Source organism: Stigmatopora argus, chromosome 7 (assembly GCF_051989625.1).
Source record: "Stigmatopora argus isolate UIUO_Sarg chromosome 7, RoL_Sarg_1.0, whole genome shotgun sequence".
Lineage (NCBI taxonomy): Eukaryota > Metazoa > Chordata > Actinopteri > Syngnathiformes > Syngnathidae > Stigmatopora > Stigmatopora argus.
The window spans coordinates 8,202,145-8,221,772 of NC_135393.1; the positions used below are offsets into that span (position 1 = coordinate 8,202,145).

The 19,628-nt window shown below is 39.1% G+C and overlaps 2 protein-coding genes and 1 non-coding gene across 4 annotated transcripts; 1 reads left to right on the forward strand and 2 right to left on the reverse strand.

The window, feature by feature from the left end:
- Positions 1 to 877: 877 nt before the first annotated feature.
- On the reverse strand, positions 878 to 11,970 carry ift56 (intraflagellar transport 56). Its single transcript, XM_077606205.1, has 19 exons — positions 11,827 to 11,970; positions 10,997 to 11,047; positions 10,778 to 10,915; positions 10,605 to 10,697; positions 9,662 to 9,776; positions 8,657 to 8,706; positions 8,416 to 8,561; positions 6,686 to 6,857; positions 6,543 to 6,617; positions 5,581 to 5,683; positions 5,385 to 5,440; positions 3,911 to 3,964; positions 3,762 to 3,825; positions 3,602 to 3,690; positions 3,379 to 3,462; positions 3,227 to 3,296; positions 2,956 to 3,062; positions 1,984 to 2,117; positions 878 to 1,904 (listed from the first exon to the last, which is right to left on the reverse strand). Exons 2-19 carry the CDS (start codon positions 10,997 to 10,999, stop codon positions 1,790 to 1,792), a joined length of 1,668 nt encoding a protein of 555 aa, XP_077462331.1. The 5' UTR covers positions 11,000 to 11,047; positions 11,827 to 11,970; the 3' UTR covers positions 878 to 1,789.
- A 328-nt stretch (positions 11,971 to 12,298) lies between these two features.
- trnar-ccu (transfer RNA arginine (anticodon CCU)) lies at positions 12,299 to 12,371 on the forward strand. The gene has a single exon. It is a non-coding gene; the product is annotated as a tRNA-Arg (tRNA).
- A 426-nt stretch (positions 12,372 to 12,797) lies between these two features.
- Positions 12,798 to 19,251, reverse strand: slc25a38b (solute carrier family 25 member 38b). Of its 2 annotated transcripts, XM_077606222.1 has the most exons (8): positions 18,933 to 19,251; positions 18,673 to 18,785; positions 16,541 to 16,665; positions 15,675 to 15,759; positions 15,407 to 15,586; positions 15,161 to 15,329; positions 14,924 to 15,087; positions 12,798 to 14,183 (listed from the first exon to the last, which is right to left on the reverse strand). In XM_077606222.1, exons 2-8 carry the CDS (start codon positions 18,685 to 18,687, stop codon positions 14,061 to 14,063), a joined length of 861 nt encoding a protein of 286 aa, XP_077462348.1. In that variant the 5' UTR covers positions 18,688 to 18,785; positions 18,933 to 19,251; the 3' UTR covers positions 12,798 to 14,060. The 2 variants fall into 2 exon arrangements, with proteins under 2 accessions (XP_077462348.1, XP_077462347.1); XM_077606221.1 differs by lacking the exons at positions 18,673 to 18,785; positions 18,933 to 19,251 and adding an exon at positions 17,056 to 17,296.
- Between the last annotated feature and the right edge of the window lie 377 nt (positions 19,252 to 19,628).

The following is a 19,628-nucleotide window of genomic DNA, read 5'->3' on the forward strand; positions in this document are numbered from 1 at the left end:
TGATGACCTTTCAAAATGTTTTGTCCCACGGCCAAGTCATGAACAACATTGTCATTTTGTTTAATTTTTGTTATGCAGCAAAATAAATGTACTTCAAAAGCAAACCGAATTTCTCTATTTTCATGAAAGATAAATGTCACTTTTCACCCGTAAAATATATAAAGAAAAAAAATATTTCCTTTATTTCTATTTTATAGGCTTGTCTAATTATATCCATAACAATGTGTTGTATATGTGTGCAGGTTTAAAATAATCTTAATAATAAATAAAAGGATATCAAACAAATAACTAGTTAATGACCTTTTCATTCATTGTACAAGTGACTATTTTTGGTCTTTTTATTTTAACCCCATTAAAACAAAGGTGGACATCACATTGTTGTATTGTGAATATTTATCCACATATTTAAATAAATAAAATGATAAATGAATAGACCGATAGGGTCAAAACTAAAATTGATTAAAATAAAATGAAAAACAAAAACACCCAGGTTTCGGCCCCCCAATAACACTTAAATTTCAAATTTAGAGTATTTAACCCATTGTGTGCCATTGACAACAGTCCATTTCAACTAGTTAAGTGAGTCCCCAATAAAGGGACCTTCATTCAACAAATATAAATATATACATGCCATTTGACATCTCAGGGAAACTGCTGATTGAAGCGTTTATATCATTACAATGGCAGCTGAACGGCAGCCATGCTGTTGTTCACATGGCAGCAGAGCAGACACCTGTTGACTCATCACTATGTGTGTAAAAGACACGGCTTGAAACATGATAGTGACACCATGGACCGGATTAACCCCCTGGAGTTAGGGGGGCTCGGAACAAAACCAACGCTGACCCCCACCCCCAGCACGAAGTATGTTGCATCATTTATTCCGTATCCCTCTCATTTATTTAACATTTCTATATTACCAACTAAAACTCCAAGGCAAAATTAGAGAGCTCATGTCCAAACAAGACGTGGGAAAAATTTACCCATCCATACATTTTGAGTGGATTGGATTATTGTAATGGGGTATTTACAGACTGGAACAAAAATAAATAAATCAAGACAGTGCAGCTAATGCAAAATGCTGATAAACCCTTACACAAATAGAAATGTATATATTTCAATGTGATGGAAAGCACTGAATTACCTACCGTCTGTTGAACTGATCTTCATCTAAACAAATTTGATTGTAAATCTAAAACAAAAAAACGCAACGTCAATCCATATAGATTAGTACCTTGCCAATTAGTGCATTTACGTACCACATTCTGGCTTTGATGCATCAAATATTAATGAACATTTTATAATATAGGAACAATAATACTAACATGAAATGGGGAAAAAAGACAAGTCAGGAGGTTATTTCCCTGGCCATTAAAGGTCAGTGTCTACCATCAGCGGTTAAATAATAGTACAGAGAGGCTTTTAAATGTCCAAATAATAATAAATAGAAACCATAATAACACGGGCCCTACATTGTGGTTATTCACCTATTGTGGCAGGTCCTGGAACCTATAAACCGCGATAAACAATGTATTACTGTACATTTAAAAAGTGGTTCAGCTTTGAGTAGAAAAAGGCTATATGGTCAAAAATCTCATTTAGCATTAGTTTTTCCCTCAATAAAATCGACAAATTCAATGCTCATGATTAAAATGCATATATATTTGGTCAAAATAAAGGCAGTACACCATCTATTTGGTATAAAACTAAACGGCAGACCAGATATGTTATCTTTAAACATGTGAACAGCTGATGTGTGCACAGAATTCTCACATAAAGTGGGAGTCAGTCAAGAAAGGAAGACTCTGTTGTCTTTGGCCCACTTCTTCATGGCTCGGATGATGTATTCCACCTGTGGGTTTCCGGAATTGCGCAGCAGAAGCACCACCTCCTTAAGAGTCTCCCTTGCACACAAAAACACGCAAAAGAATACATTTTTACAAGCGTTCCATGTAATAAAAAGCTATTATTAAAAAAACATACTTAGATTCCTTGTTGGCTAAAATGAGCTGAAAAATGCCAACACAAGCCCCCCTCTTGCCCTCCCAATAGTTGGAGCTCGGGTCCAACTTCTCTAGTGCGTCAAATGCTTTGGCTGCATAGTAGAATTGCCCCATCTGAAATAAAATAAAAAAATTTAAAAAAAACATTTTCATAAAGATTACAACATAAAGAGAGAAGTCTGATGATAAACTTCAAAATAGAATTGGTAAAAAAATGGTTTAACACTTTCAGTGCCATGAAATGACAATAAGCATCCAATCAGGTGGCAGCAACCTGCGGCTCCAGAGCCACATGTGGATTTTCATCCTCTGCCGTGAATATAAACTACAGGTGCTTTGCCAGAAAATAGCCATCTGATCCATTAGACCTCAAGTGCTGTCAATGGTTGTTCCTAAATGAATATCAATTCTTTGTGAACCTGAATGAGTCAAACTTAAGTTTCAATTAGTCTCTCCTTGCTTTTATGATGTTAAGCTTTGTTTCTATGGCAATGGGTTTACTTTTGGTCCCAGCTATCTTCTTTGAAACCATAATGTGAAAAAGGCAAAGATACTCCAGCCACACAAACACATAAGCACCTTAGCAGAAATTATTGGACTTAATCAGGGGTGGCCCAGTCCAGTCCTCGAGAGCCCCTATCCAGTCTGTTTTCCATGATTCCCTCCACCAACATACCTGAATCAAATAACCGGGATCGGTATGAAGCTTCTGGACAGCTTCCTGATGATTTGATCATTTGATTCGGTGTGGTAGAGGAGGATATGGAAAACAGACTGGATAGGGGCTCTCGAGGACCGAACTTGGCCACCCCTGGACTAAATGGTGGAAGAAGCACTGGCGTCAAAGCATTGTATAGGTCGAGGACGTTGTAATCCGAGGACTCCCTCTATTAAGGAATTGTGAGGTATCTAAAAACTAAATAACTAGCTACAAGCTTAACTTGCGAAGTACCTTGTAGCAGTCATTGGCAATGAGTTGAAGCAGACTGAAAGAGTCAGAGGAAGTTCCCATCTTCAAGTAAAGCTCCCAGGCAAGGCGACCCTTCTGATTCATGATATCTGTCAAGGAGATTTCTCACTTGCATTAGAGTCACTTCAGTAACTTGGATGGTATTCCAAATCGATGAGTTTTTAAAAAGCAATTATGAGATCAAAAAGAATGTTCACATATATTTCAAAACTATTTGGTGAAGAAAAACAAAACTAAATAAAATTATACATACAGCAGCGTGCGAGGCAGCTGAGGTACACATAATCACTCTTGATCTTCTCACTCTGAATCAGAAGAAAAATCTAAAAAGCAATCATATAATTGAATAGTGAATAATCTTGCAGAAGCAACAGAAATCAGTCCTGTCGGCACCTAGGTACTTACTTCCTCCGCTTCTTTGAATTTGTTAGTGGCCACCTTGGCCTGGGCATAGTTGAAATTAAACGTATCGTCGGTATAAAAGAAACCCTAAAATAAAAACCACATTTAAGCAAAATGTTCTCCAATCAAATTTTTCCAAACATTCCTAATTTTGTGACTTGTTTTCTAATGAAACACATTCCACAACAAAATTACTATTTTGGGTACAAATGAAAACATAAACAACCTTGACGGACTGGAGATATACGACCACATCCCTAAACTGTCTCAAAAGGAAGTAAGAGGAGGCCATGCACTGTCTACCAGGAATAGTGTCTGAAAGACAAATAATAGAAATAAACACATGCTCATTCAGCTCCCAAAATATTCACTTCATTTGAACGTACCGCACTCACTGGCTGAGTTGCCAACCAACTGAAAGAAATGCTGCGCCACATTTAAGTAATCTCTCTGGAGAAAATAGACAGGAGTTAGCATACACGCACGCACACATTGTACAAGTATGTACCTAGCAATTTCCCAAACAAACACTCACCGTTCCAAGCTGTTGCCCCAGGGCTGCATTCACCACCCCTTTTAAAATATACCCCTGGTAAAAAGACAAAAAAGTCAAGTATACTTCTGTATAATTCTAAGCATTTGCTATACTGCACTAAAATATTTATATCAGCTATGCAGATTCGCCTTTTTTTACAAGTTGTGCGGGAGAACTGGGTTGGTTTTCAAAATGTTTACTCTTTCATGTATATCATATTATTCACACATCTTATCGCATTATAAATGATGTCAATCTTCTGAAGGAAATATAAGAGTTCTTCATGAATGAAATGTATTAATAAGGCACATTAATAAGAATATATTATTGTTTCATTCATTTTCTGAACCGCATATTGTCACGGGGTCGCGGAAGAATACATTATCATTTTACAACTAAATTTGAATAGGTGGCGGCCCACTGAGGGAGTGGTTAGAGCGTCAGGCTCACAGTTCTGGGGTCGGGGGTTCGATCACGGGTCGGTCCTCACTGTGTGGAGTTTGCATGTTCTCTATGGCAGTGGCAGGCCGTCAGGGCCTTCAAGGCCTTCTCTGCTGGCCTAAGAAATATCTGAATCATATATTATATTTTATCCATCAATACATATTAAATAATTCCAAATGGTCTGTTAGCTTCCTTTCATTGCTTTTCCCCCCTGGTTGCACTTCTTCCAGATGTGTGTTTTCATATTGAAGCATTTAACCAATCACATTTCAGCCATTATTTGTTGCCAGGGTCAGAAATCTGCCTCAAGGCCTTCACAATCAGTTCTGCAGGCTCTGCTGCATTAAACAAACGTCGATAAGACTGTTGCTTTAACCAATCAGATTTCGAGTTGGCAACACCACAATGCCTTGTCGCAGGCGTAGGGATACGTCATCGCTTTCACCAACTATGATTGGCTAGTGATTAGCCAGAGCTACCAAACTCTATCTGGAGCGAGCTGCACACTCAAATATATTGTTGTGTTGATTTAAAGCCATTTTCAAGACGGACTATGCCAGAAATACGACAGGATAGGCTCGACTTTCAGCATTAGCTTCGATGGCGATAGAAAAGAAGGAAGAAAGAAAGGAGGATGGATATTGTGTACAGTTAAAAAGGATTTTTGGCGAGTAAAATATGGCTATATTCCTGAGACAAGGTGACTGATTTCATTTGTTTAAAAATGATATTTGTGTTTCCTTGTGCCCTGCGATTGGTTGCCCACAAATTCTTCCTTGTGCCCCGCGATTGGTTGCCCACCAATTCTTCCTTGTGCCCCGCGATTGGTTGCCCACCAATTCATGGTGTCCACCGCTTGTTGCCCTTAGTTGGCTGTGATAGTCCCCAGTCACCCCCACGACCCTTGTGAGGATAAGGGGTTCGGAAAATGAATGAATTGCTATTATAGTATTACCATTTTTTTGTAGTTTTGTGGTGGTGTTGAATCATTTAAAATGGCTTGTTTTTGAAATTCAATGAGTATCCTTACCTCAGCCGTTGCAGGCACTAAATCTTGTATTAGGTTGTAAGCTTCTTGGACATCATCTAGGTGACATATAATACATTAAATTATCAGGTTTCAGAGATGCCCAATACTACATTTTGAATGAATGGGAGGAGCCGCAAGTTAAGAAAATGCAAAACTCTTTTTTGAGTCTCTTTTTTAAACAAATGAAATCAGTCACCTTGTCTCAGGTAGTAGATGACAAGGTTGAGTTTAGCCTCTGGGATGACGTCGATCAAAGGGGGCAGCACCTGCAGCGCCCCCTGGCCACCGGAAAACACTACCTACAACAGATTGGCAGGGAGTGTTGAAATAAAACTAGAAAATGCCATTTATGGAGAAGATGCATGGGAATGCTTGCATGCTATTTGGTAAAACCTTTGCTCCTAAACAATTACATTTTGGTAAAAATTATCAATATTTTAATTGTCAATTTTTTAAACTTGACAGATTTGAATAGGTAAAGATGTTTAACTCGTATCTAAATGTGTCAATGGGATTTTTTTTAATTTTTGTGGATTCCAGCGTCAATGGGTATTGATTTTGTGGGTCCTATTTTAATGTAAATGAGTGTTAATGGGGAATTAATTGCATGTGGAGTTCAATTTAAATTGGGGGCAAAGGGGAAGTTTTGGTGGATCCCATAATGTTGGTCATTAGGGCTGAAGGATTTTGGGGAAAAAACATGTAATTGCAATTTTTTAGGCAAATATTTTAATTTTTATGCTTTTTTTTAAATCAAGCTAAAGTGCAATAGTCATGTAGCCATATTTACAAACAATGCATGGAATGACATTTTACTATTAAAACATTATAAACAATGGCTAATAATGCAAAACATTCAAATGTCATGCAGTCCTCTAACGTATTTTAAAATCGGTTTGGTCTCAAAAAGCCTTGACTATGTTTTTGAAGGGGGGTTAATTGTCAAACGGCATAAAACAGGTCACTCATTTAATAAAAGCTATGCTACGAATCATTCATGAATTCATTTTCAACATGGCTTATCAGAGTCGCAGGGTGCTGGAGCCTATCCCAGCTCAAATTGCTCCATAGGATCTATCGTGTTATTATTTGGTGGAATAAATAAAACAAAAACTATTGAAGAACTTCAAGCTTCTAGTCTGCGCACTGTGAACTTACCTGGTTGTGTCTGATAAGTTCCTGAGCAAACTCAAAAGGGCATGAAGAGATGTCGGTGAGGTTCTTCAGTTCAGCCTAAGAGAGGAGTCAAAGACAGACAGGCGTCAAATTTGAAGCCAATCTAAAACTGGTCATGTGCACACCTCAGCTGCTTTGCTGTTGTACAGCTTGAAGTAGTTGCAGGCTTTGAGGTTGAGGGCGATGGCGGAGTCCGGTATGTTCTGTAGGTATCCCGCCAAAACCTCCTGCGACACGTCGTAATAGCTCAGCTTGTAATAACAGAGAGCCACATAAACCTTCATCGCTATGAAGTCTCTGGAGGAGCAGCCAACACAGATACAACTAGTTAATGGGTGAACAGTAGTAGAGATCAGGGAGGGTCCGACATAAATTTGCACTATGGTCTGGAAATTTTTGTAGCGCAGCGAAGGAGGCACATTTTTGATGTCCCATTGTGTCAAAACTATTGGACAGATTAAAACTAAAGGTGGCATTTTTCAGGTGATAACAGAAAATAAGTTTGGCCTAGGAAAAAAGGAACGAACAATTTGGGTCAGAATACGTAGCCCTTTTATGTATTGTGGGTAAAGTCAAGTATTTCAGTTTGTATTTCATTTGATTTTTTGTTGAGCATTGTTGAAAAGTCAGTTCCAGTTTCCAATAAGTATCTTTTTTATTTTACCCTAAGCAATAAGTGTTAACATTTAAGACAAATAAAGGCTGAATTATGTGGAGGTTTTTAACAAATATAGAAAAGATTGTTTTAGGAACAATATTGTGAATACAGTGGTACCTCGTGATACAACATGCTCGTGGTACGACGAAAATTTCGATCGAATAATTCGCTCACGATACAATTAAAATTTCGAGATGCGACGAAGCCATGTGGCCATGACATGAGAGGCTGTTTATCATTGTAGCGCATTTTTTTTTGCCGCATCTCTTTCGTGTATAACTGATATCTACGAGCACTAAACGATTTATTCAGATGAGTTTCGACCAGGAAACGCACAATGCGCATGCGCGGGAAAAAAGAGGGCTTTCTGGGTAATGAAGTATACTCGTGCACACAACACCCATAGGCAATGGCACCCTTTCTCAGAATAAAACTTCATTACCCACAATCAATACGTGGGTAAGCTCAGCTATTGCATTTCCTGTTATTCTTTCTAATGAAAGAAGCTCCCGCGATCGTTCTTTCAAGACAATTTCTCGTTGGCAAGTGGTCGTGCGTTATCCTATTGTGAGGACATTTGTGTGCATCATTTTCGGAATATTTTGAAGGCAATACAACAGCAAACAGCCCATCGATAGCGAACGTGAGGGTGGAGGCGTGGCAAACCGCTAACCCGGAAAACGAAGGTAACAAAAGATTAAGACAAAACAATCATTCAGTTTTGTGTAAAGTTACATTAAACGTATGTTTGAGTGTGTCTGTATATATTTATCCAAGTTAATTTAAATTTGTTTGTTCGTTTACGAGTGCCGTGGATAAAGTCGCCCCCGAACAGCCAACCCCCCCCCCCCCCCCCGCGTGTCGTTTCCTCTCCCCTCCAAAAAATGCGTCTAATTTTACATCTATTAAACACATTTTATTACTATTAAACCACTCATTATTTATCACTTTGTCAATATATGGCAAATTAGAAGAAATAAAACATTTTTTCCAATCCAATATCCTGTTTTTGGTGTTTTTTCAGAGGGTTGGACAAATTAATTTGTTTTCAATTCATTTCAATGGGAAACGTTCGCTCGATTTACGAAAAGCTCGACGTACGATCTCAGTCTCCGAACGGATTACGATCGTATGTCGAGGTACCACTGTAATTGCTTTTGTTTTCAATCGCGCTTTTCAGTTTTGGTGGATGCCCACCTGTCACACGCGAGGAGACATTTGTAGATCTCGATAGCCTGCTGGTAGTGAGAGCGCATGTAGTGGATGGAAGCCAAGCTCAGCTGGTCCTCCGTCACATCCTGCAGTTTCTGGTGTAAGTCGAAAAGCTTGCTGTCATCACTGAACTGAGAACATGAAAAGAAGAGGTCAACGTCAACATTGCCACCAACACATTGACTAAAAAAGAAGAGAGGAAAGAATTGAAAGAAACATACTTTACCTTGTGAGCCAAATGGAAGAGGAGCCGGTTTCGGAGCGAAGACTCTGGAGCTGCACAGATATTTTGGTTTTGTTCACTTTTATTTTATTCACCCATCGCATTTTTGGGATTAATCCTATTAAAGACCTGGCATAGCACACGTTGACATCATGACAAAGTACGGGAAATTTGGAGCTTTTCTTTAGCCTAATAATTAATAGGGCATTAAGTATGACTAAATAATAATTCGCAGTTTGTATTTAGGGAATTTGAGGAACGATTTTAAATGGTAATTATAAATAACCTTCCGGGCAACCAAAAGACCGGCGACCAAACGACCGAGTACCGTGTGAGGCGAATTGAGTAGTCCAAACGCTTTGCAAAAAAGGAAAAAAAAGCATAGATGAAAGTTGCATAACACGAACACAGATCCAAAACGTTTTTTAAGCGGAAAAAAACAAACTCAATAGCCACGAATGCAAAATAACCTCAACGCGAATGCGTAGTCCATGTCCACTTGGTGTAATTTGGTATATTTCCAGGTCGTTTTTTTGCACTTGTGCAGCAGCTATTTGCATTCGTGTTGTGGGCAACTTGGTTTTGTGTTGTGGGCAATTGGGGTTTGTGGTGTGGCAATTTCCATTTGTGCTTTTTTTTTTTGCAAAGCGGTAGGACTACTCAGTTCGCCTGACACAATATTTTGGTATATGATTATATTTGGTGTACGAGTGGAGCCTATGAGACCCAAAATGTGACATCCACATATCTGGATGGTATGTCTCTATTAAAATTCTCTCTATATTTTTTTATTATTAATCAGTCCTCCCAGTCAAAATAGATTGGCCCTACAAAAGGGTTAAACCAAGTTATAACCCTAACCCCTAACCATAAACCAGTTATTGTGCAGTTTTACATAAGGTTATGGTTTTTGTTCACGTTGATTTTCATCTGACAAGGCTGTTAAGTTTTTGCTAAATGAAAACACAAGAATTCCTGTGGGAAAATTGCTGGTGTTTTTGGATTTACCTTTTAGTGAAGCCTCCTCTGCTTCTTTATAGAGGCCCAGAAGAAACATGGTGCAACCCAAATAGACCCACACATCAGGAAGACAATCAGGCTTTTCGGTCAGCAACTTGTACACCTTTTGAAAAATAAATTTAAAAAAGTTGTTTGGTTTCATGGGCATCAACTTTTGGTGACAAAGTCTGTGTGACCACAAAACTGCTTTTCGCATAATATTAACAAATTGAAGTGATCTTGGGAGTAAGTCATAAATGACAAGAATAAAATCGGCACATTACTAATTTTGTCATCACGTGAACCAGAAGTTGTTTTGGGTGCGCAGACTTCAACTTTTGACGGCGTAAGATCGCGTGTACAATTACATACCGAAATAGCTTTTTGATGTTTCTTTGCTTGTTGATAAAATATTGATGACAATGACTTTATATTGTAAATATAGATGACAGAGTTTTAAAACAGAAGATTTTCAGCTGGTCAACGCCTTGAGATTTTTGCAATACAAAAGTGTGCCGCACTTCAAAAACGTTTAGGAAACACTGGACTATATTACATATGATTGAGAGAGATATTTTAGTGCAATTACGAGAATTTTCAAAAGATTGCAGCTGGATTTGTTATCACTTCAATTCTTTTGTACAACAACCACATTAGAAACTGTGTTTCATCAGCCATCTGTGTTAGAAAGCGTCAGCCCGAATGAGCAATATGGTTAAAATTGCATCGGTGATAATTGGTAGTAGTCATCTATCCCAAACTATTATTAGAATAGGTATTTCCATTGATTTTTTCTGAATATTATGTGTCCGAGTTATATATAATTGCTGGACAGTCCCTAACAAAGACAGTTGTGAAAACACAACTTTGAGTGTTGTCTTTGATTTCAGGGTTAACAGGACAGATATGAAAGCACCCTGAATCCTTTTAACTATAAGGCACTAATAAATACCTCCATTGCTCTCTTGTAATCCCCCAAGTGAAAAGCGCAGAAGCCAATCCAGAGGTCTGTATTTTCCTCTTGCTTTCCAATACTTCTCTGGAACTATACAAGGGATAGGGGTCAGTAGTATTGTAGAAATGTGAGATTGAAATGTAAACAGATCAGTATGGAGGCAAAAGCACCTCCAAGAGAGTCAAAGCTCCAAGGTAGTCTCTTTGCTGCAGATATTCTTCCAAAGTGGGAATTTTGATTTTGTTTTTCTTCTTCTCACTGACGCTGGACGTCTCACCCCCAACAGCCGGCTTCACACGAGACAGGATCTGCAAAATAAAAAATATATATATATATTATAATCATATGCAAGCCAAATAGTAAGGAGAATGTTTTGAATTTCCACTCACCATGCTGACAACTTTAACCAAACAGCTTGAGGGGAACAATGCAAGTTAACGCTGTTAAAACACAGAACAATGAAAGCGTGTTGAGTTCATTTTATTGTAAAGACTGTTAGCATTGGGCCCATAATGATGCGGATTGGTTTTCTGATTTGAATATAAACAGAGACAACAAAGAAAACTGAGAGTCCCTGAGTGCAATCAGACACATTAGCAAAGGTTTTATTGAAAGAAGCACACGATTCGACGTCTGACTCCAATGTATATTGTTATTTCTAAAGGGCAAAAGCGGGCATTAATTTAAATATTAGTGGAAAGAACTTCCAAATATGGAGTTGTTTTCCACGGCTAGCTAGTCTTGGTAATTAAACTGCAGGTGCATGAGAATAATGGTAGGATGCTTCTCATGGTACCAAGCCCAAGGCCAGAGCTGGAACGTTCCACGTTTGAAACAACCAGAATTCCAAAAGAAGAGTTATTAGTCCTAAAATACAAGTATGAATTTGCATAACAAGGGAGCAATATCTGAGGATGTCTCTACAGTTCGTGTATGCGTCTTTGCATAGTCACCTAGCAACAACGATGCTTGTGTGTGTTTATACATATATATGAAATACATTTTAAAAATATATATGAAATCATATAACACGTTTGCTCAAAGCCTATCAGTCACTTATAACACCACACATGTAAAATATGCCCCTAAAACAAAAGTCGAAGCATCAACACTACACATTGAAAAACGCAGTCACGTTTGGCTGAAGTAAGGAAACAGTTCAAGAAAATGAAATACGGTATTAATTTAAAAAACACACCTTCTTTGCCGTGTTTCTTACCTTAGAATATTTTAGAAGCTAAATGTTCATTTACTTTTCAGGTTTTCCCCGACGACTTTACTAAATGCTTCCTAGAGGACGCCATCTTGGTTTACGACTAGCGTTTGACGTCACATTTTCTCGACACAAAACATAATCGTCTGATTTAACTAAAAGTAGAAAAGCCTATCTATAGAGGACAAAAATAACATTTACTTCTCAATAAGTATTCTACTCGAGCTGGCGACAACAGATAAGGAAAGGAAAGGCATGACTAAATTCGCGTGCATAAGTGGGGCGTCGGCGTTGCCTAGCAACAGCAACATTTTTAGTGCTTTTTCTGTTGCTTTTCTGACGTGAATATCCAAATATATTGCTCTCAAAATTAACTAATCTCCAAATAAATTATTAAATATATCTTTTTATATGTAAACTTCCCAAAACAAAGCCGGTGGTGATGAATAAAATAATTGTACGTCGCCAACATGCACGAGCCCCAGTGGCCTAATGGATAAGGCACTGGCCTCCTAAGCCAGGGATTGTGGGTTCGAGTCCCATCTGGGGTGTATAATTTTATTTTTTCCTTTGTAAAATGTCTTATTTTATCGCAACAAGTCAGAAGACACAACAAATAATCTGAAAGAATTTCTATAATAGCCCCATCTTAACACAAGTCAAAATAGAGTCATCTAATGGCTATAGCCACCCCCTTGCCAACAACCTGCATTGCACTGTGCCAATAAAGCCACAACAGAACTACGATCGCACTACTATATAGAATTTTGCCGAAAAAATACATGCAATCTAAAACGACTGTGAGACGCTAAACTTGTTGTTTGGAAACATTTCTGTCCACTTCTAGGATTCATTTAACCTCAAATGAAGCACAGGGCACAATGAAACAGACAACCCCTCACACTTAAAAATCACACCACTATTGAGTGGGAATCGAACCCACACTACCGGGACAGAAGAACCATTACCCCATCGGGTGGCTCATAAGAACACATTTATTGAAAAGGTAGAGCTATTAACAATAAAAACTGACAGGCACAATGTTGGAGGCAACACTGCACAGAGCAAATACGTTCAGTAATAATGCTCGAATAGTCACCACACACAAGGACAAGAGTGCACTGTGACATACAAACTTTAAAAAAAAAACCGATAAGACACTTTTCCAAGCCTCCAAGGCGGTACTACGGATCAGGGATCAGTAACGGCAGAAACATAAAATGTTACCACAAATTTGTGGCAACGTTAACACAGCCACGTCAAAATATCAATATCAAATATCTCTGTCGAAGTATGTACAGCAAAGTGCCTTCAGTTGTTTACACCAGGAATCAGCAAATTTGTTTATTTATGCACATAGTATTTCTGACAGCATGTTTGTCAAGGTTAGTGTTCTAGGTGTTTATTTACCAGAGGGCAAAGGACGCTTTTTTTTTAAACTGCGTGGATTCATTTATACATTAATTTAAAAAAAGCCACTAATTGAGGAAATGTGCCATTTAATAAATAAAGTTATTGTTTTGAAATTTAAGCTGGCTAAACACTGTAGGTAACCAGCAAAAGAACACAAATATACAAAGTATACTGATTTTTAAATAGAATTGTTTTTGTCTGAGGATACTCTTAGTGACATAACCATAGCTGTTTGAATAAAAAGTTATTTTTTAATTTAGGTAACCTTTTAAAGCACATATTTAAAAAGGGACATAAACACCAAGTGCACCCCACCAGGAATAAACTTAAATCATCTGAGAGAAATACAGAATTTAAGATTTCTAATGTGGAATAGAATATAAATGTAGTTGGAAAAAAACAGTATTTGCACGAAATGGCTGCCTAACATGAAGGCAGACATTTGATCAAAGCCCGTATTTCTTCTAGCCAATCAGAAACAAATATCTCCGATTGCATGTCCTTCTTAAGTTGTCCCAGAGATCGCATTTGTGATTGTCTGAGCCTAAAACCCAACCCGTTTTGATTTTCTTCCTTTCTTAATCGATGGAGATGAATAGCCTGAAAGAAACCCTGTGCAATCATATCCAAATTCAAGATTGACAGAATCCAGTGCAGTTCAACCTGTCAGTGTTGCTACTTGGCATAGATTTTTTTTTGCCCTTTGAGAAAATTTGAAATCACTCACCGTCAGATACTTCGAATCATTTTCACATTGGTTCAAAATAATTTACCACACGCGCACGCACATTCGTACTCATTCCCTAAGCTTGGCAATATCGACGACTTCAGGATTTGAGGCCCATCTGAGCCATCATCTGTTCGTAGACAGTCCAGGCCATGGCGGCCATCAGAGTGCGACGGAGGGACCGAGGCACGGCTCCGTGGAAGAAGCCGCCGAGGCCGTGCTTCTGAGGAAGGAAATAAACAGAAAATGTTATGTCATTTAAGCAATTATGATCAAACACACTGCCTTAGCACAAGGATGCAACAAATCAACTCTACGACAACTCATCAACTCTCAAATTCATGGACAGAGAGTCTGATTGTCACTATGTATATAAAACTAGTAATAATAATAAGGGCAGCATGGTAAAGGAGTGGTTAGCGCGCTGATTGTTCTGAGATCGAGGGTTGAATACCCAATGGGTCACCTTTGTGTGACGTTTGCAGATTCTCTCTGTGTCTGCATGTTTTTTCTCCAGGTAATGGGGTTACCTCCCACATTTCAAAAACATGCATGTAAAACTTGTGGGACATTAAATGGTCCCTGGCTTTTTGGTTTGAAATTTTAACTTAAAAAAAAAAAAGCAGAAAAAAACAACTAAATATTCTTTGATTTTTTTCCTTGTCATTGATGATTGATTTTCTTTGTTTTGAATCAAGATATTAGCAAACATTTGCAGTTTCTTTGGAAAATAATCACTAGGCAGATAATATTCTTAGTTCAATCTCTTTCCGAGAAGACTTTTCCAATTTAAATATTAAGGGTCAGTGTATTACAACTGTAAATAATACACGAGCCAGTTTGTGGAATTATCTGAAAATAATCAGTGAATAGAGGACTAACAAAAACAACACGTACTAAAAATCACTTTAAACACATGAATTTGTGTTGTCACTCGTTTGAAATATCCTCCTTAACACACACCATGTAGATGTAGTGAACAGCATCTGCTGTGCTCCAGTGCGACGGGCTGACTTGAATGTGCGTCTTGACCACATCGGCCGGCTGCGTCGCCAGCGACGCCAGGACGCCCGCCACCACGCCGCAGCTGAAGTTGACCAGGGGCAGGTAGACCGACGACGTCACTTCTACCGATAACGTTTTCCAAAACACAGATATTAGCGGGGGGTCCTGAATTATTTTCAAGACACGAGCTCCCACCTGGAGGCAGACTCTTCTTAGTTTGACTGTAGAACATGACGTAGATCCCCGAGAAGGGGGCATCGCGCAGCAGCGTGGCGGTGAGGCCCGAGAACAGCGCTCTCAATCCCTCCGTTTCGTACATACTCCTCAAAGCGCCGGCCACGCTCACATAGTTGTAAAAGCCGCTCTGAGACGGATATATTAGCTGATTAAATTGTGTCGCTTAGCCCTGAACCCTGCCCGGGTTGTTGTTGGTTTTTTTACCTCGAAGCGTGTTTTGATGACAGTGAAGGGCAGCATACAGACGCCAGCCACCCCTCTGGCACCGGCGCCCAGGAGAACGGCCTCACCGGCATTGGGCGCCCGATCCAAGAAGAAGTGCTGCTTGAGGGAGTAAAAGGTGCTGAAGTAGATGCCCACGCCGGGGATGCAGCGAACAAACGACTGTTTAGAGAAAGCCATGTCATTTGTGTTGATTTGAATGAAAAGGAGGCGAAACAATACAAACAGTTTTGCTGGGTCTTTTACTCACGGGAGAAACTCCTTTCCACAGGCTGAAGACATTTTCTGTCCTAACGACGTTGACAAAGACACTAAACATCCCAACTTTTGGTGAACTGCAAGACAAAATAAAAGCCAGTTAACTCTAATTCCACAGTAGAAAAAACATGTTCATATACAGTCATACCTTTACTCATGAATGCCTCTAGGTGCAAAATGTTCAGGTTACGAAATGTTTTGTTTGCAAATGAGTGACTCACGATATAGAACGGGCTCTTGCCGCCATCTGATGGACAAACTTGGATATCTCATCTCCCATTATACTATTTCAGCGGCGCAGGGCACATTTTCATATGCTTTATTTATTTTAAGACATTCATAAATAATTTCCTTATAACTTTCTCTCATTTTTGTCTGTTTCCTCACATCTTTCATACAAAATTGGGACACTTTGACCAATTTTAAAGGGTTTAGTTGGTAGTTGTGTGAGGACCATGGAACGAATTAGAGAATTTACATATAAAGTACACCTCTACTTATGAAATTTTGAAGTTACGAAAAAAGTTCTGGAACCAATTAAATTTGTAAGTAGAGGTACGACGGAATATTCTTTTGCTAAACTTTTTTTCAGCTAACCACAAGAGGTACATTTTAAGCGCACGAACGTCAATATTTTGGAGTGGCCACAAAAGGCCCTTTTTAAAAAAAAAAATGTATTTGAAGATGTCTTCAAAGACATGTAGGTCAAGTCCTCAAGTTTCCATTGTGATTTTTGTACCCATATTGACTGCGACTAAAACGTGCAGAAATGTCCAGAGTGAGGGATGACACAGACTGCAAGCACGCATGGGTCAACAAATAAATGCTTTTTGTAATCACATAAGCATCGAAACATACCCTGGCTTGGCGGTATTCTGCAAGGTCTGCAGCCGTGTCTTCACCAGGTCCAAAGGCTGGAAGAGCAGCGTGGAGCACGTGCCGCTGAGGGAGCCGCACATGAAGGCTTTGAGAGCTGGATGAGCCTACGGACACAAAAGGACGGATGGAGGGATGAAAAGAGGAGAAGAAGGACACACAAAATGCACCCAGAGAGGCAAACTGAAACAAGATGCCACTGGTATGACAACGCTTTGCCATTTTATTGACCTAATTCAATCAGAAGCCTGTTGATGGAAAACGATTGTTTTCCGTACATCCCTGCAATAAGAGGTCAGAATCCAAGACGCGCCACATACAGGTGGGATACCACGCTTGTGTTACGCAAACAAGCTCACCAAAACAGACACAAATGCACAAATAAAGACATCGGCGCATGAAAGGGTAAGCCCCTTTTTTTGCAGGAGAATTGAAAGACAGGAGCTATTTTAAAGCCTTCCAATACACTTGAAAATGACTGTACTTGAACATCCTACCTTCCCCCCTAAGCGGCTTGGCCCTGGGCCGGAAGGTTGCTGTTTTTCCTGCATGTTGCCCCACTTCACCTCGCGCTAAGAAGCGATGCTGTCGTCGCAAAGTGCATGTCAGCGCATGAAGCGTCGCTGGCTGCCACGGACACGGAGAGCCACGAGAAAAAGGGCTCTTGTGAGGCTGCTTAATTTCGTACAGCCCTCCCCAGCGGAAGCTGCTAATCCGGGCGGCGCTTTCTACGGGCTTCTATCTTTATCTCGTGGAGACACGCTCGCACATCTGCCCACCCCCTCGCTGCTGTGCCGCATCTTTGTCAAATGCCATGACTCATGGCATGCTGCTCAGTGTGTCGCATGAACTTGAGGTGTATGCAGGGAAGCGAGCGGATGGGTTTTTTGTCGGGTGTAATGACCACGAAAATGCTAAGGCTGCGTGTGATTGCTCACCAGTGTTTGGTCGATGATCATCAGGTGTCTGACGGAAATGATCCAGCTTTTTTTTTTTTTTTTTAAACTTAGTCAAAGTGTGTTTCATTGAATAGAAAAATGAACTTTTTTTTACATTGACCACACTTTGGCAAATTAGCACTTACGGGACTCAAACAAAGGAAACAGATCAACAAGCTTCCTACTGTTTTGCCCCTTTTAGTTTTATGTCATAAATTAACTCATTGACCGTGATCGACATCCAATCCTTTTGAATCAATGGTATTTTTTTTATAAGATACGTGTTGTTGATTTCTAGCAGATGACGTTAAAATAAGGCAAAAAAATAATGTAATATTATTTTGGAAGTGTTAGTACATTTATAAAGGTGTTGGATAACCACTTGGTATCCGCAAATCGGCAAAATCAGGTGACTTGGACTTGACTCGTAAAAATATGGGATTCACACTCACTCACATTCTTAATCTATTGTTTCTATGTAATTTGATTTTCGGTATTAAAATGTGCAATAAGTCGATTAATAAAAGTGTGCAGTTTAAATAAGAGTCTTTGAGAAATGAAGGAACTTCATTGTTTGATGTCACTGATTAGCATAGTGTAAATAAAATCCGTGTTAAACTCTTGTTTTTAATACTTTTGTTGCCTTTAACAGTAATGGGGATGGATTCAAGGTTATGCAGAGGTGTACTCATGACACTTATGGACAAATGGCACTATTTATATATCGAGGGGGAATCCTATTGAAACTTAAGAGGTGCAGTCAAAACGAAACTTAAGAAATTGAAACTAAAAAAGAACCTCTATGCTGGGTCTATTAAAAAAATACTGAGCACTTGCAAGCACTGGGCACTTTCCGTATCATCTTGAGTTTAATTAAATTGCATTATGTGGCTTGTTCCCAGTGACATCTGCATTAAAAAAAGAAAGGACCAGTTGACCTGGAATCACTGTCTACCTCCCAGTTCAAATGGATTAGACGTCTATAGTGATAAACTCATTTAAAAATCACATCTGGAGGATGGAAAATCCACATGATTGGATGTCTATCAACGTCAACAACACTGGAATAAAAGTTAAAACAGTCAATCATTGCATCTATCATTCGCAGCAAGGCACGGTAGCTAAATTCAGACAATAACGCGCATTCCGTACAAAAAAACACAGTGCACTACTCACTGTGGTCAACTCCATCCTCACGCCGCTCGAGCTGGATGCTGAGCCGGAGGAATCCTCCTCCTCCTTCTCGCTGATCGACCCCGTTTTGACTTAAAGTCAAATAATTTCACTTTCTGGAATAAAATGAGGAGGGCACGGGGGTAAACCTCGATGATAATTAACGAGCTAGCATCGGCTTCTCCCTAGCAGCCGGTATGTGAAGGACAAGCTAGCAGCGTTTGGAAAGCAAAAGCAGCTCAATTTCGACATCGAACACTCACCTCAAAAGCGGAATTAAGGTGTCACGAAGACGCTGTTCACCCCAAACATCTTCAAAAACGCCATTTTTTCCGCAGACGCAAGTTGTAGACTTCGACGTACTGTCGTTACCAACTTCCGAGTGTCGTCTCAGTTCAATCAACGACAACTTTTTGTAGTCAAACCACACGCTATGTCAAAAAATAAGTAGGCTCTGACGCTAAAAATATACAAATACTGCCACCAAAAGTCTTTTTTCGGCTTCATTAACGATGACCGACGAGTGGGTCATTTAAAACTGATGTGCACGCGCTTCCGCTTCAACTTGCGATGTGGACATCTTGCTCTTCAAAGTAAAAGACCAAGACTTGCGAATTTCAGAATAAAACGTCAACGTGCAGTTTCGTAACTTTTTTTTTAACAAAACGAATCCTTTATCGGATTTATTTAACTCATTGACTCCAATTCATTTTGAAAACAAAGGACGTCTAGCGCTGTCAATGCCATTTAAATACGAGCATTCAGTCATCTAAATAATATATTTTTTAAAAGGTCACATTGGAGCTATAGTTGACTTAAATGCATTTAAGTCATCAGTTTCATCATTTTGATAATTAAAACATGGGCAAATTCATTGAGTTTTGATGAAAATGTTAGCCACCTGTATTCATTAGTATCAAAATATTATTCTTTAATTAAAAAAAATACACTATATATAT

Coding starts and splice junctions, on each gene's coding strand:
- slc25a38b (XM_077606221.1), bottom strand. CDS start 17,109: ATGCAGGAAAAACAGCAACCTTCCGGCCCAGGGCCAAGCCGCTTAGGG. Junction 15,760..16,540: donor CAGAATACCGCCAAGCCAGG/GTATGTTTCGAT, acceptor TTTGTCTTGCAG/TTCACCAAAAGTTGGGATGT. Junction 14,184..14,923: donor CTGTTCACTACATCTACATG/GTGTGTGTTAAG, acceptor TTCCTTCCTCAG/AAGCACGGCCTCGGCGGCTT.
- ift56 (XM_077606205.1), bottom strand. Junction 8,562..8,656: donor TCTTCCATTTGGCTCACAAG/GTAAAGTATGTT, acceptor TCATGTTCTCAG/TTCAGTGATGACAGCAAGCT. Junction 3,965..5,384: donor TAGTGCCTGCAACGGCTGAG/GTAAGGATACTC, acceptor TCTTTTTACCAG/GGGTATATTTTAAAAGGGGT.